This window comes from Anolis carolinensis, chromosome 2, assembly GCF_035594765.1.
Source record: "Anolis carolinensis isolate JA03-04 chromosome 2, rAnoCar3.1.pri, whole genome shotgun sequence".
NCBI classification, from domain to species: domain Eukaryota; kingdom Metazoa; phylum Chordata; class Lepidosauria; order Squamata; family Dactyloidae; genus Anolis; species Anolis carolinensis.
The window spans coordinates 251,673,434-251,690,448 of NC_085842.1; the positions used below are offsets into that span (position 1 = coordinate 251,673,434).

A 17,015-nucleotide genomic window follows, 5' to 3' on the forward strand; every position below is an offset into this window, starting at 1 on the left:
AGGATAAAATACACAACAGGCTGTTGTAAGAAGAACCAAGACTCAAAATGGGGAGTTCTGGTAGCTAGAGTAAAAGGAAAGAGAAAATATAAAGAACTGAATCACACTCTCTTCACGATGGATCAAGTCAAATAATACTCGAATTGAAAATACAACTGTTACCAGCAGGTGGGAAGAGAAGGGCGAAGGGAGCGGGGAGGAAAAAAACTGCTGGACACAAATGGTTGATGTGTGGAATTAGGATTGGTAAGGCTAAGAATATAAGACATATTATATTGAGTGAAAATGGGAATTCATTATTGAGATTTGTATTACTCTACTTGTGTTTAAAAAGGTAAAGGTTTTCCCCTGACATTAAGTCTAGTCGTATCTGACTCTGGAGGTTGATGGTCATCGTCATTTCTAAGCCGAAGAGCCAGTGTTGTCCGTAGACATCTCCAAGCTCATGTGGCCGGCATGACTGCAAGGAGTGCCACTAATTTCCTGCCGAAGCAGTACCTTTTGATCTTACATTTACATGTTTTCGAATTGTTAGGTTGGCAGAAGCTGGGGCTAACAGTGGGAGCTCACCCCACTCCCTGGATTTGAACTGCCAAACTTTTGGTCTGCAAGTTCAACAAACAACTCGGTGGTTTTAACCCTTGCACCACCAGGGGCTTGTGTTTACAATAATAATAAAAATGAAGATTACATTTTGATTTGTTTCTGTGCATTCTGCTAAATGTTCTATGAATTGTGTTAACACTTACTTTGACACATAATGAAATTGTGTTTTTCTTTTACTTACCTGAAACATAAGAACAAATTAAATATTCGATATTAGCTGAACATCTTTAAGCTACTCTATTAAAGATGTTGCCTATTCAAATAACAAACAGGTAGCTTGGGAGTGCTTTAAAGAATATGGGTTGACTGCTTGGATTTCTAGCATGAGTAACTTAGATCTAAAGTATAGAGACACATAGTATGATATTTTAAGCTATGTGTAATATTTTATTGGAAATAAGATGCTACAAACCAGATTAGTAAACACATTAATTAACCTTTGGTCCTATAATAGGTTTTCCTTTTATGAATACTAGATTCAGTTTTATTAAAATAATTAAAATCAAGCCAATATGATCTACATACAGAATGGAAAAAGGTGTTTAATCTGTTAAATTTGAAAAAAATACTAATTACTTGAAACATCTCTCCTAGAGAACAAACTTGTTATAATATTTATTATATCACACTCATTCTATGACATTTTGTTGGTTCCAGTTTAGCATCATGATCTTTCCTCAATTCAATAGAATATTACAGCTACTCATTCTGCACATAAATAAGATACTTGATAAGGAGCAGGAAATGCTATAGGACCTTATAGGTTCTTTTTCCATGTATATCGTAAGTGGTGGCAAGATCATATTCATAGGATCAGCAATTATTGTACATGAAAATTCTATATTGTTATTGACCTGCTTTACAGAAATCCAGGAGGCCATGACTTGGAGTTACTGTTCTTATCCAGTACTGCTCTTTAAGACATAGATCATTTTATCTGAATAGGATATATAAATATAATAAAATCTACTGCATATTTACTTTGATTTAAGCCCCGCAACAATAAATATGATTTATCTCAAAGCAAGGCATTTAACAGAGAACAGCCCTAGAATGCTCTAAGATATGTTTGTTCTGAAGGAAACTGCTACACAAAATAAAGTCATTCTCTAAATCTGATTTGTTTATAAAAGCAGGAACCCACAAAAAACATGAGATGAAATATGAGACTGGCTGGGAATAGTTGTAAAGCGACAGTCTTCCATCACGACAGTGGCAAGACAAATTGCATCTAGTTTTTTGTCACACTAGTTCAGGAAGGAAAACTAGATGAGGCATCCGAAGAACAAGTAGAATTTAATTTGCCTTAAAGACAGAATTCTTCCTCCTGAAACAGTACTATGGCCTAGTTAAGTCAGAAGTTCATTAAAGAGGTCAGAATTGTTTTAAATAAACAAATAGTCATCAACTTGAGTTGAACTTTTCAAGCTTTGATCAGATGGTTCAATAGTAGTCGTTTCTGCAAGAGTCACACACTGAACTCATTCACAGTTTCTGTTTATGGTCTTGAAGATTAAATAAGTCGTTTTGCAGTTTGGGATCCTCATGATTCGGAACTGAAAAAGAGCAACATTTTAATGAAATTATATTTTGAAAGTGTTGAAGTAACTCATAAAACTATCACAGGACGTTCACATAACAGATATTATTTATGTCTGTATCACAGCACACAATCAGTGCTTTCAACTGAGGCCAAGTCTTTTGAAGTTTTTTTCTTCAGTTTGTTTCCATACTGTTAAATGATTTCTAAGTTCCCAGAATTTCCTACTTCAGCATGAAGAAAAGTATTTCCAAAGGCACCAAGCTAATCAGAAGCAAGATTAATCATATTGCAAAGTAGTTTTGATGCTGTTCTGGGACAATGAGGACAACTCAGGAAGGATGACGTAGTAACTTACCAATTAAGTTATTTTGCTGGTCAACAAGAGCAGCCTGCTTATCAGTCTCAGATTCTGCTTCATTCATATCTAAGTTGTAGTCCATTCTTTTGGCATCCTGGTTTACTCTTTGGATTCTAAATTCACCTGCAAAGACATGTACAATTAATATCTTGACGCATCTCTGCTTTAGAGACCAGCTACTTATAACACTCTAGCATTTCAAATAGTAACTTCAAATAATAATTTGAAATATCGGTATGTTAAAATACCTGGAGCTTTTTCTGCAATTAGTTTCAATAAATTGAGCAAAAAATCCTATTAATGATTTTTTGAAAGCAGAAATGTTCCTTTGTCCCGAAAGCATGTGTATTCTGATAAACAAGCACCATTAAATGGAAAATAAATTTAAGACTGATTATTGTATGCAGCAATGGTAGCCTAGCAGAAATGATAAATGAGTATTTCCATAGTCCCTATTTGATGAATAACCTTCCTGTATAGCAAAAGTCTGAAAAGGCATAAGGCTCAACTGGATCTGCCTGGTCATAGGTGATAGTTTTTTTTTAAAAACTATCACTCAAAAGATGGGTGATAGTTTAACACAAGGTACTGACAAAGACAAGTTGCTTCAGTCCTTCAGAAATATTACTACTTATTGTTCTTTATAATAATCTTAAAAGATTATAATAAAAAACAAGCATCCTGCACAGTCTCCATCTTCTATTAGATAAGCTGATTTTGAAACTCTGAAAGACGTTTCATGTGTTACAGGTCTTATAGAAAAATGACAGAAATTCTTCTATATGACGGCACTTCACAGGAAATGTGTAATGCATGTAAACCTCTTAATGAGCCCAGTTGCTCATCTTCATGCTCACACTATGACTTTTCAAATTGGGCTAGTGTAAAGTATTGGGAGGATATGTAATATCTAAGCCACTGCTGAGAAATGCTGTAGAGCAGTGGTTCTCAACCTGGGGTCCCCAGATGTTTTTGGCCTACAACTCCCAGAAATCCCAGCCAGTTTACCAGCTGTTAGGATTTCTGGGAGTTGAAGGCCAAAAACATCTGGGGGCGCCAGGTTGAGAACCAGTGCTGCAGAGGTACAAATTCCCAACTCTGCTCAGTACCTCCCAGCTAATGCATCCAGAAAGACTTTCAAATTTACCCTACATTAGCTAAGCACACACTACTGTGCAAACCAAACATGGAATCACAAAATCACAGAATTGGAAGAGACCACAAGGGTCATCCAGTCCAAACCCCTGCCATGCTGGAACAAACAAAGTGCCCCCCAACAGATAGCCATCCAGCCTCTGCTTTAAACTCTCCAGAGAAGGAGACTCCATCAGACTCCTAGGCTGTAAATCCCACTTCCAAACACCTTTTAATGCCAGGAAGTTTTTCCTAATGTATAGAATATTTTTTTCCTGCGATTTGAACCCATTGGTCTGTGTCCTATTCTCCAGAGCACAGAAAACAAGAGGTGTGCTATGCAGTTCTAGATGTATTTTTTTACAATAGAACAAAATATTGATTTTTGCATTGTGTGATATTTGTTGTTAACCGGTATGAGTCCCCTTCGGGGCGAGAAACAAGGGGTATAAATGCAGTAAATAAATAAATAAATAAATACAAAAATAGCCACCTTGAATTCCTATATTGGAAGAAAAGCAGGATAAAAATAAAGAAAGTAAATAAATCACTGGGAAAATAAATGTTTTGCAATCTTCTCCCTTGTTGACAAGTACTATTTCACATAGAAAAGGGAGTCTGTTCAACACTGAATGTCAGATCCAAAACATTTCTGAATATCTGCATGCAATTTTCATCACAGATACTAAAGTAAACAGCTGTATTTCACATGTTCAACAATGGTAATGGATCCATAAAGAGAGAAGACTTTCTACCAACCATCTTTACTAGGCTCCTGGTCATCCTGCTGCAGATCATCATTCAAGAGCTGCTCTCGTTCAATTTCTTCATCGTCTGCTTTGGCTTCAATGTTATTTTGATAGCTCATTGTTTCTGGTAGCTTGTCAGTCTGTCTTTCAACTGCATCTTCTCCATTGACATCTCTTACAGTCTCATATGGGTTTTGATGCATTCCTGGTTCTGGGGACAGCTCTTTACTATTTAAGCTGGGCTTTGCAGGTATTTGTGGATGATCCTGGTCCTCTTTCGCAAGTTCCCCTTTGGCAGTAGTAATATCATCATTAGTTCCTCCTGTAAGCCATCATAAACCCCACAAGTTAGAATTAATCTTAACCATGGTGGTAGCAAAATGTATCAAATAAATTTCAGTTCCTGGGAGGAATGGTTTTCACAGAGATCACAAAGAAGAAACTGCAGCTGATTTGGAACTGATTTTTTTTTCAAAAAAAATCTTAGTAGTCCTGCTAGTTACTGAGCACATAGTTCCCATTCTGCAAATCATGATTTGAAGTTGTGTGTTGACACTATTCATAGAGAAAGAATTAGAACAGATCTGGAAAGGTACATAATCTGTCATCAGTACTGACACAACATCCTCCAAGCCCAAACTTTGCAGACACAGCAGAATGTGTTATCCTGGATGCTGTAGGAGCACCAAGAAAAGAAGTACATATAACTTGCAAGCACCATTAAGTTGGAATTGGCTATATGTTAGTGAAGCAATTGCAGCAAGTCTCATTTCATTTTCAAGTAATGAGAGAATTCCATGAAATATCTTTTGTATTATTTAATGTCTATGAAATAGGTGCAGATGCCAGAGGATGCACTGAAGCTGCAAGAGATATAACTCACATATGCACATAATGCTGACTCCCATTTTCCCACTTTAAGCAGATTCTAGTAATATCCCTATAGATATGAAGGAATAAGAAGTCCCTACTTAAGGTGATAAGAAGAAAAGAAGGAATCATTGCCTTTCAATTTTGACTTGGCAGAACAGCTCCAATTGCAAAGGCTAATGTTGAACAGGGCTTGCCAGAGTTTTGCACAATACAGAGAATGCTAAATAAAGTTGCATCAATGAGAGAACAGCCACAGATCTTCAGAACATAGCTGTGCCATGTGTCCTATGATCCAACAACTTTAATGCCCAAAACTTAATAGCTAAAGGAAAACTAGCCAGGATTTGACCAACTGCCCTAGATCAGAATTTCTTAAACTTTTTCCACTCGTGACCCCTTTCTACCTGATAAATTTTTAAGTGACCTCAGGTATATAGGTATATAAAACAAGTATAAAGACCAAACATTTACTGATAATAAATCAGCATTTGCCAAGTCTTACTAAAAAGGCTGATTTTCCTTTTTTGTGGAGTACAGCTGAAATATTTTCTGCAAAGTTCACTGTAAACCAGTGGTTCTCAACCTGTGAGTCCCCAAATATTTTGGCCTACAACTCCCAGAAATCCCAGCCAGCCTACCAGCTGTTAGGATTTTTGGGAGTTGAAGGCTAAAACATCTGGGGACCCACAGGTTGAGAACCACTGCTGTAAACACTACAGGCTATTGCTAACGGGTTGGTGTAAATGGGTAGTGTTTTGAAGCCTTTTTATTTTGCCAATTTTGGGGGTCCCAACATGGAGCTAAGAGGACCCCATTTAGGGTCAAGACCCACAGTTTAAGAAGCTCTGCTCTAGACTCAATAGGCTGAAAAGATTCAGTCTTACATATTCTACTCTGCAGAACAAACTATCGTAAAGAAGATGAATAAATACAACCCTCACAACCTCTCATCAGCACCTAGGTTGGAAAGACTGATGGGATTATAAATCCAACTACTTCTAGAGAGCCAGATTCCCCAGCCCTGGCTTACCTTCAAATTGTGTAAGCAATATGAGCATTTCTTTATATATTACTCAGATATAATATATTCTGAGGCAGAGACTGATCATATTAGAAAATATATACATATACAGGCTACTAGATCAATGTAACTTTGCAAAAATGGCACTGATACAATACAATTGACTCAACCAAACCAACTACATCTTGCATAACAAAGGTATCACAAAATGGACCTAAGGGAAATTTCTTTCAAAACCCAATACAGGAAACAATAGAAAGAGAACAGGTCCCACTAGCCCAGTGTTTCCCAACCTTTGGTTCTCCAGGTGTTTTATACTTCAGCTTCTACAATTAGTAATAGCTGGTAAGCTGGCTAGGATTTCTGGGAGTTGAAGTCCAAAACACCTGGAAGACCCAAGGTTGGGAACCACTGCACAAGCCAAATATGATCAAAAAGCATTTCACTGGCTCATCCATTATTCCCACCATAGCTATTATTACATTCTTTTCACTAATTACAGGAGAAGACGGCTCATCCAATTCTCCTTCAGATCATGCAAACACCACATCAATATGTAGACAAGAATTGCACTTCTAGTCTTGTTATTCACAGGACCAGAGAGATGTGAAGAAAATTAGTTACGTCCAAATTTCACTTTCCACATACAGAAAGCCTCCTTGTGACCACAGAAAGCTTTTGAACTAGTGGAGGATCTTACTGGCAGAGAAGTCGTCAATTTCTGCAGGTACAACTCTTCCTCAAGTGCCATCTTCACCCAGCCCTATGACACTGTATGAGAGCTGATGCTCAGAGGAAAGAATCAGTAGGAATCAAGTTCCTCCTTCATGTCTTTAAGAATGTTCCATGACTGGAACTCACCCTGGTATTCACCCTCAGGTAGGAACAAAACCCAATGGACACAAGTAACTGGAATCTGTGTAATCAGTTGAACTTCTACCCAAGTCCCAATGTTATGTTAGGAAACATATTCATTCAAAATAAGGGGTCTTATTGCAGGTACTGCATTGTGAAGATGTAGAATAAAAAAAATCAACAAGTACAACTATGTCTCATTACTCCTCAGAGTTGCAAAGGCCTCCCAGTCTGGGAGTTCCTGATGGATGGTGTTGTTCTCCAAGTGGACATAGAGACATAGTCAAATGTTTCTCTGATGTCTCTTGCTTTCCACGAAATGGCCATGAAGCAGTGGGCCTCTGCAATTAAAATGTGGCATCATAAGCATTAGCTGGATGCTAGCCAATATGCCTAAAGAAACAAATTAAAATGTTTGTACTTTATAACAAATCAAGTTTGGGAATCATGATCTTTGTTTCTATATTCTTACCTTTTTCTCTATGATCATCCAGTTCCGGCACATTTTTTACAGTGAGTGCTGGCTTTGATGCTTCTAATATCAAAGAATTCTCAGAAATGTGGTGTTTGTCTTCAAGTTCATTTCCTTGTTTTGTTAAATCACGATTCTGAAACTCTGGCTGTCGAAACATTGGCACCTGGAAAATAGCCAACAGCAACACCACATGCACATGAATTATTAATACAAATATCCTAAATATATTTTTATTCTTTTAAAAATATTATCAAACAGAATGAAGTGATATGGCAGAAATAAGTACCACAATGAAATACAAGGGCAGGTATTTTGTATTACCTGTTATTGCTTAAAAATGAAGACTGCTTGTTGGAATTACGGACTGCATCTATACCACTGCTTACAGTTATGTTGGACAATCATGGTCAACATGGTGGAAAGAAAACCATGGTCAAAGACAGTGATAAATTCTTTTGAAAAAAATAGCTTACTTAAAGATAAACAAGAATACACCAAACAAATTACCTTATTTCATTGCATAATAGTCACATTTTCCCTCACCGCATTTTTTGGGGGGAAGGGGGTGCAAATAAAAGGTAGTGAAAAAAAGCCCCCTTTGAGATATATATTTTTCACCACACAACAGTCCCTTTGAAGGTGCAGCTGTGACCTCAAAGCATAACTTAAAAGGGAAAGGTTGCGGGAGGGCGAGTTCACGGAAACAAGGTAAGGCTCTGTCGCTGTAGACAGTAGAGCAGGCAGATGAGCTCACTCCTCCACCCGCTTGCCCTCTTTCCCAGTCGAGACAAGCCCCACAGTGCCAATGAACAGTTGCACCCTTAATTAGCTCACTTGGGCAAGTAAACTAAGGGTGCGACTATTATGTGGGGAGATATAAAATATAATTTTTGCCTCCTCCAAAAGCGAGATACAACTATTATGTGATAGTGACTATTATGCAATGAAATAGGATATATTCAAAAGAAATCCTCCCAGAGACTGAATCATTTTCCCATTACCATCAACATTTTATTTTATTTATTTCCGATATTTCTACCCCGCCCTTCTCCCCGAGGGGACTCAGGGTGGCTTACACAACAGGCAGGATCACTACCAGTATATCATATTACAATAAAATAATACAAGAATTAAAATAGTTAAATAACATAGTAAAATACAATATATAAAAGATTTAACACAGTGAATAATCTTGAATCTTCATTTTCCAAACAGTAAAACATCAGAGATCCCATAACAAATCTTTCAGACCTTCTGCTGAAACCAAGGAAGTCAAAGAATGTCAAATCTATTGTTCATAAATTAGATAAAAGGAATGAAGGACTGAGTATTTCAACGAATTTCTCAGTTCTAGATTCCACTCTAAGAACTTTACACTCAGATATTAATGCTTTATTTAATCACAGATCCCAAACCCTTTTCCGTCATGTAAGAAGAACCACTTTGTCAGTACACTTCTATTGACTAGCTATAATACTGTAATTCTAGCCAAGGAGAATAAAATAGATATAAGAATTTTATGAAGCAAGTGTTCATTACTATTTGTAAAGATAGATCATAATGGTAGTTTGCCACCATTTGTAATATGCTGGCATCTGATTCACATCATTGCTAATGGACAGTAATGCACAGAGATATGAACAAAGATAATTGTTTCATGGCACATTAGATATATTAAAACACTAGTTCTCATACCAGTAAGTTTCAAAGACAAATTCAAAGTGCAAGTTACAACTTTGAAAGCTGTAAAAAGCTTGGATTCACACTATTTTAAAGACTTTATCTCTCAATATAAGTCTGCCTGAGTTTTAAGATCTTCAGGGGAAATCTTTCTCCAATTCCCATTACTATCACAGGCATATCTGGTGACAACCCAAGAGGAAGTCATCTTAATGACTGCTCAAGGATTGTGGAACTCCCTCCCATAGGTGATCCAATATAGCTACAGCACTTCATACTTTTTAAAAAGATTTATGGTGATTTTCACAATTTGCATCTTTCTAGATCCTGTAATATGTCACTCCCACATTGGAAGAAATATGCTTAATAACATGTAGCTTTAATATCACTCTGAAGACTGATATTAACAAAACTTACGTTAAATTTAAAACATAAAAAAATTAGTTTTAAAGGTGCAGCTTTGATCCCCTTTTTCCTTTTCAAAGATAATATTAAACAATATAGTTTAACCTCAAAAAAACCAATGCCTTTACTAAATACCCTGGCTCAGAAGGCTTTTCTAAGTAAACTAATCAGTACTTTGATATTTCTGAAAAGGAAATATGAATAACTCTCTACCACAGAGAAGCTTTTCATTTTCACCTTCTTAAACTGGTGTAATCTACAAAGCAATTATTAGAGCTGCAATTCTAAGAATTTTTCCCGGCCTTTTTATTTTTTTCTCTCTTTTGTCTTTGGGAGATTGGTCTAAAAGGGAACCAAACATAAAGAAGTAACACTCGTGAAGAGAACAGAAGAAAATCCCAACATTCAAATACTCAGCTTCAAAAATTAGTATGGCTGTTTGTCATCAAGAAGACCTTACATAGGATCTTCAAAGATTTTTCCTTTCTAGACAAAAAGGAAAGCATGCAAAATAATACAGTATGACCAAATATAAGGCCTGGAGCTTGTATTAGTCACAAAGAGAAGATAGGCAATATGAGTATCTCTCTCATTTTATTCTGGTACTGTTAGTAGAAAGCAGAGAAAAGAGAGCTAATTCTTCAGTATAAAAGGAAGAGAAATGCAGACATTCTCCTCCTAAGGGCTGATTTTACAAGACTGATTCATCAAGAGGTTCAATCATGGCTCTCCCATGTAATTATTAGCTGGATTGGAAGAGTTACAACATGAAACAATTTACTTTATATTCATAATAAAATGTCACTCAAGCAACCAAAACCATACCTATTTGCTTGGAATTGATCTATAGTTTTCGCTATAGAAACTTGAATGTGAACGATAACACAAGTAGTCACACTAATGAAATAACTGATGTTTAGTGGAAATTCCCCCACTTGTAATGTTTGTTCCTATTTTAAAATCAAAAATAATAAATGAATTTGCTCTCATACATCATGAAGTCTTAAACTGGAACATCTGAAATAACACAAGACAGCTTACAGTATCCTAGAAAATGTTCACTCTAAAGGCTCTTAACAGTAATACAAGGGCAAGTCTGTCAACAGCATAGTTTTCAGCTGAACCTATTTTTAGAATAATTTACATTAAGCTCAGAGTAAGAGGTTAATCAAGAGCCAGCATTGCGATAGTGGCTTGGCCACTGGACTACAACTTCGGAGACTGAGTGACCTTGGGCAAGTCACACTCTTGCAGCCTCACTGGAAGGCAACAGCAAACCTCCTCTGAACAAATCTTGCCAAGAAACCCTGTCAGAAGTTCACCTTAGAGTTGCTGTGAGTCAGAAATGACTTCAGGGGACACACCAAAATCATTCAAATGGTTTAAGGTGTTATTAAACTTTCACGTTTGGTAACATCTCATTCAACCGAGCCCCTGCCCTGCCAATATTTTCACTTTTTAGTTAAACAGGCCAAACTGGTGTTAGTGACTGGAATTTTGGACCATCAATGAACCATTAATGGAGCTCCTAACTTTCAGAAGATTTATTGCCTTGAGGCCATGGTCAATGACTTGGAACTGTGGAGAAAGGCACAGATATTGGGGGACAAGGCCTTCAGGATGTGGTAGTGGCACACAGACTCCTCTGAATTCATGCCGAATGAGGACTTTAGGGAATAAGGAACCAGATGCCTGATATTTTACATCAAAAAGTGGTAGAGCAGCTTTTAAAATGTACCCTGGGTGAAATCTGACAAGAGTTGGGGACTGTCTAATTCAGAGTTGAATCTTCCTTTGGTTATGAGGGTGAACACAGTTTTCATTATCTAAGTGGAGACAATGTAGAAATAGGAAGAGGCTGGAAGTAAAATGTTACCTGATGATATTCTGAAGGCTAACAAGGTTATAACAACAGACATGCCACCCCAAACACATACAATTCCATACATTTCAGAAGCTAAGCAGTGTTAGATCTGTTTAGTATTTGAATGGGAGACCACCAAGTAATGGCAAAGATTTCCCAATAGGTTTTGGAAGGAATCCTGCTTAAAACCTTGGAGAGCCACAATTAGTCAGAATAACACTGCGTTTGACGGACTAATGGTCTGACTCAGTGTAAGGCAGAATCCATGAACATATTGCAAAATATATATGACAGACAAAAAAGTCAAAGAGTCGCTAAGAAAAGTGTACCCATGAAATACATTTGGAGAGAGAAGCCATGGATCGGCATTTATATTGTAATATGTCTTCAAGTGAAGACAGGAGGATATTTGAGGTTTTAAAGGAGAACACGCATATAGGAGATATAAGGAACTTTTGGAGGAATAATAAGAATGCTTGGGATATGGACATCCCAAGGTACTCCACAGAAGGGCTGAGGAATGTTATCATTTTGTTCATCAAAGAAGGCATAACATTAAATAAATAAGAAAACTCAAAGACCAGATTTCACAGAATCGATCTGGGTGATTTTGACCTTAATGCAGTGTCTTAATAGAGGTCTAATTCAGGCATGGGCAAACTTCTGCCCTCTTGGTGTTTTGGACTTCAACTCTCAACTTAAGTGGCTGAGGGGGAAAGGAAAGGGCCTGAGGCCAGAAATTGTGGGAGTTGAAGTCCAAAACACCAGGAGGGCTGATTTGCCCATGTCTAGCCTAGCTACTGCAAATGTAAAAGACATCCTGCTAAAGTTCAATTTTAAAACTTACATGATCATTTTTGTCTGATACATTTGAAATGTTTTTCTTCTCCTTTTCTTGTGACACCTCATTTCCTTTTCTTGAGATTTCCGCTATCCTTTCTTCACACTGTTCCTTCAGTTCTTTCATCTGACTAATACACTGAGACCTTGAATCAAAGCACAGAATACAGACATTCAGGTGCATTCTCTTGTATACAAAATTCTGCAGTTTGTAAGGCGCCAAACAAGTTCAGTGCCAAAGTCAGAAGCTTGACTAAAACTGAGATTTTATTCCCGTGTAACTACACATAAAAATAGGATATGACCTTCCATCTTCCATCTGGCTTAATATGATAATTTTGCCTATAGTATCAGTAGCCATTTAACACAAACTTACATGTCATATGTAAATTTTTTCTGAAGATTAGTCTGGTTTTTCTGAAACTTGTATACATCCATTTGGAGCTTCCCATATTCCTGTTGCAGATCTTCCAGTTGTTCTGAACAGAAAAAAATGACATAGCAGACATAAATATATGAGAAGGATGAAATACGGATGACATTGTTTACTAGTTTCATCAAGCAGTTGTTGTTAATTGCTCTCATGCAACTTCAACTTTTGGTGATCTTATGAATGAAAGATTTTCAAATCACCCAGCTGAGGTCTTGCCTCCTTGAGTCTATCCATCTAAAACATGACCTGTTTTTTCCTGCTGCCTTTTACCTAACCAAGCACAATTGGAAAAACAATGGCATCAAATGAATTTATTATTTTCTAATTTCCTTCACTGCCCAGCTTTTACAACATAGAAATTGGAAAAACAATGGCATCGACAATACTGGACATGGTATTCAATGATATTCAGAATCTTGTTTAGTCCCTTCATAGTTGCCTTTTCAAGAACTTGTCTTCATTTGATTTCTTGACTACAGTCTCCATTTTGAATAATGACTGTCAAGATCTAGGAAATATTTCACCCTTTCAGAGTTTTCATTGCCTACTTTAACATTATGTAAATCATCTGGTGTCATTATCTTTGTTTTCTTAAAGTTCAGCTGTAACTTCTCCTTTGAACTTTTTTCCTTGACCTCCTTCAATAGTCATCCCAAATCTGCTATTTTCTGCTTGTAGTGCGATGTTATTTGCATATCTTAAATTGTTAACATTCCTTCCCTCAATTTTCACACCTCCTTCCTGGAATCTAACTCATCTTTAAATATGAAACATCAGTATACAAATTAATCAGACAGGTTGATAAAAAGGGATTTTTGTCCGAGATTAAACCTTTCTTCCTATTCATCAATGTGATGTATACAGAACAACTTGACATGTCTTTATTCAAACCTAATCCTCATTCATGATCATTTAGGCAGAATATCAGCACATGTGTTTTGGACTACAGTCATAGGCCCCTTCTACACTGCTGAGGGGGATGTGGGTTTAAAAAGAGAATTTTCAAAGATACTTCTAATGACTATAAGTCCCATATGTTTTGATTGACCTAAGTTGCAAAAAGCCTATGTTTGAGAGAAAATGCTGATGTTGGAAAAAAGAGTTGTTCCAGAGAAAAGACGTTACTCTTCAATAATAACAATACACCAGGACTGAACTGGTTAGATCTCACTCCCTAAGGTTCCCAGCGGTTTAGAACCTATACTTGCAACAAGGAGAAGATAAGTAGGTACAGAGATCAGGGTCAATAACATGAAAGCACCATTGTCTAAAAAGTCACATGTTGTTACAGCATAGAAAATGAATGGAATTGCATGATGGTTAAGATGCCTGTGACGTGGCCAATATTAGACGAATGGGGTAAATGATTTTTGTAAGCCAATAAGGATATGCTTACTACTTTCTGTAGAAGTGATAAAAAGCCTTGCAAACATTTTGTAAGTGTAACCAATCATTTTATTGCATTGATGTATGCATGTTTTTGTCGTTATTGCTAAGCTCGCAATAAATAGCTTTTTTGCAATTTGAAGATCCAACTTTCGTGGTGTTTTTCCTCGCCCTGTCCACTGAAAGGGTCCTCCTGCTTTTGACTTTGGATTAAGAGGAGTATTTTTACATCTTTGCCCCTTCACCACCATATAACCCAGATGATCAAATCAGACAATCCACATTATCTAATTTGAACTGGATTATCTGAGTTTACATTGCCATATACCGGTAATCCAGTTCAAATCAGATAATCTGAATTTTATATGGCAGTGTAGAAGGAGCCTTAGAAACACAACTAGTTTAAGAAGCTACTTTCACAGTTCCTTCCTGCCAGGAAGATAAGTTATCAACCTGCCTTTGCAGAGTTCAATTTATTTATCTCTACCAAACAGTTCCACAAGAAGAGAATAGAACCACCAATAAACCTTTGAAGTTTTTCCCTAAGACTCTAATGAATACTATCAGAGTATACTTTGAATACATATTAGCAGAATATAGACATTACTTTCTATCATTTCTCTTCCTGTTTTTATTTGGCTCTTTCCCCATGAGCTATATGAATTTAAGTTTCCAAACACAGTACTTCCAGCAATAAAAAATTACACAGAGATTCTGCAACATTTGAGCTAAGTAAACATGTACTTAGGAATCAACCCCAAAAATCCACATGAAACTCCTGGTATCCAATCTAAGTGATAGAGATCTGTGGAGCAGTTGAGCAAGGAACTTCAAGTTGATGCAGCCAGCCCCTTCTCTCACTGCACCAAAGCTTGAGGCGTGGCCACAGTATACTAAAGTGCCCATTCAACCATGCCACAGATCTGCGTCTGATGAGTTTCAGGTGGCAATTAAGCTTGTTATAATAATACAACTGTGAATATGTGGCATAGTTGAAAAACGAAATAGTTACAGATCCATAACTCCCCGTTATAAATCCATAATTGCGATATAGGATGTCAGCTATATGGTATAAATCACAGGGGAGAACCCTGTAGGCCCCCCACATGTTGGACAATAACTCCCAGGACCCTTCAACATTGGCCATGCTATCTAGGGCTGGTGAAAGTTGCACCCAACAACATCTGGAAGGCCACATTAATTCAATCCCTGGTTTAAATCTTTCACACACTAGTTTATTTGTAAATTAGGAGGTATCTAACTATTTGTAATAATTGGTACCTAGACTTCCAATTACACATGAATCCCTATTTAGTTAGTTAATTGCACACCACTTTGACATATTTTAATCTAAATATTAGAATTGAACTAAAAGTCAAATTAGATGAAGTATTTGATCAATAATCATTTTGCAAATTTCAAAAAAGACAAATATCATTTGGATTGGGAAAATTAAGTGGCACGATTAAACTTTCTACCACACAAGGTTTTCTATTAATGTACCACCCTCAGCTTTGGTCTGTATTTTTCTATAAGGTGGTAAATAGCAGTTTGGGGGAAGTAACTTTCATGATGTATGACAGCATGTGAAAGAATGGTTTATTAGGAATTTAAAAACTGTTCTCAGCATTATACAGTAGAGCCCCGGTTATCCAAGATAAACGGGCGGGCCCGATCTTGGTTAACCGAATGGCTCGGATATGGCAAGCCCTCACCGAGGGACGTCTCCCTGGATCTCCCTCAGCCAGGCCCTTGCTGAAGGAAAGAGTTTCCTTCAGCAATGGCCTGACTGAGGGAGATCCAGGGAGACATCCCGCAGCGAGGGCTCGCCCCTTGGGAAGCAGCCCACGAGCGCTGCTAGGCAGTATCGCACGTGGACTGCCTCCCAAGGGGCGAGCCCTCGCCAAGGGAGATCTCCCCGGATCTCCCTCGGGGAGGTCTCACCCCTTGGGAAGCAGCGCTCGTGGGCTTCCTCCTCCATCTCCATCTCCCTCTCTCGAACTCGAGAGGAGAGGGAGAGGGAGGGGCGCCTTGGATAACCCAGAGCCTCAGTTAACTGGAGCTCGGTTAACCAGGGCTCTCCTGTAATTTTGATTCAACTCTAGTCCCTCCATAGCTATTTCCTATTTAAATAAAATAAAAGGACATAAGTGACACATTGAACACCAACTGTGTTACGATATGTAAGAAATCAGTTAATATGTGTGTGCCACATTTCATAAAATGGAAGGACATTATGTGAGTTGGTCCAACTGAGCACACTGTACATATGTTGTTCTGGGTTTAAGAAGAATAAACCATTTGTTCTTTATTGTTCACGTGCGTGGCACATATCTTCTTTCTCTGGCAAAGCAGTGAGTGAACTACACATTTTGATTTTTCATTACATCACAAACTGGCCCTTTAAAGAATAAACTTGTAGGTATCATAGTTGTAAACATTCTATGTATAATTCTGTGCCAGGACTGCCTTTGGAAACATATGTAATCCTGGTATCATTTCTTTACTAGGCTGCAATATAAGCATTCTATTAATAGATATGTAATGGCTTAACATAGCAAAAGTACATGTAATTAATTTACAGAGTTTTACCTTTAAGATTCTGGATCAATCTATCACTTACTGTGATATTATTCAGTAGCATTGCCTGAAAGAAACAAAAAGAAAATTAAGTGTGTAAACTACTACCAGTATTTGTACCCAGGCTTACTCAACTGAAATAAATGAGATTTAATTTTGGCATAACTAAACTGAAGTTCTACAAAATTTGGGGCTGGTCCAAAGCATTGCTGC

The 17,015-nt window shown here is 37.3% G+C and overlaps 1 protein-coding gene across 2 annotated transcripts in view; it reads right to left on the reverse strand.

The window, feature by feature from the left end:
• Positions 1-967: 967 nt before the first annotated feature.
• golm1 (golgi membrane protein 1) overlaps positions 968-17,015 on the reverse strand; it is a 45,002-nt gene continuing 28,954 nt past the window's right edge. For both annotated transcript variants that reach the window (XM_003216517.4, XM_062972054.1), the window contains exons 4-10: positions 16,815-16,869; positions 12,780-12,882; positions 12,411-12,549; positions 7,612-7,777; positions 4,401-4,712; positions 2,505-2,630; positions 968-2,162 (exon numbers count right to left, since the gene is read on the reverse strand). In XM_003216517.4, coding sequence (XP_003216565.2) covers positions 2,092-2,162; positions 2,505-2,630; positions 4,401-4,712; positions 7,612-7,777; positions 12,411-12,549; positions 12,780-12,882; positions 16,815-16,869 — 972 coding nt within the window. In that variant the 3' untranslated portion in view covers positions 968-2,091. The remainder of the gene's footprint in view (positions 2,163-2,504; positions 2,631-4,400; positions 4,713-7,611; positions 7,778-12,410; positions 12,550-12,779; positions 12,883-16,814; positions 16,870-17,015) is intronic.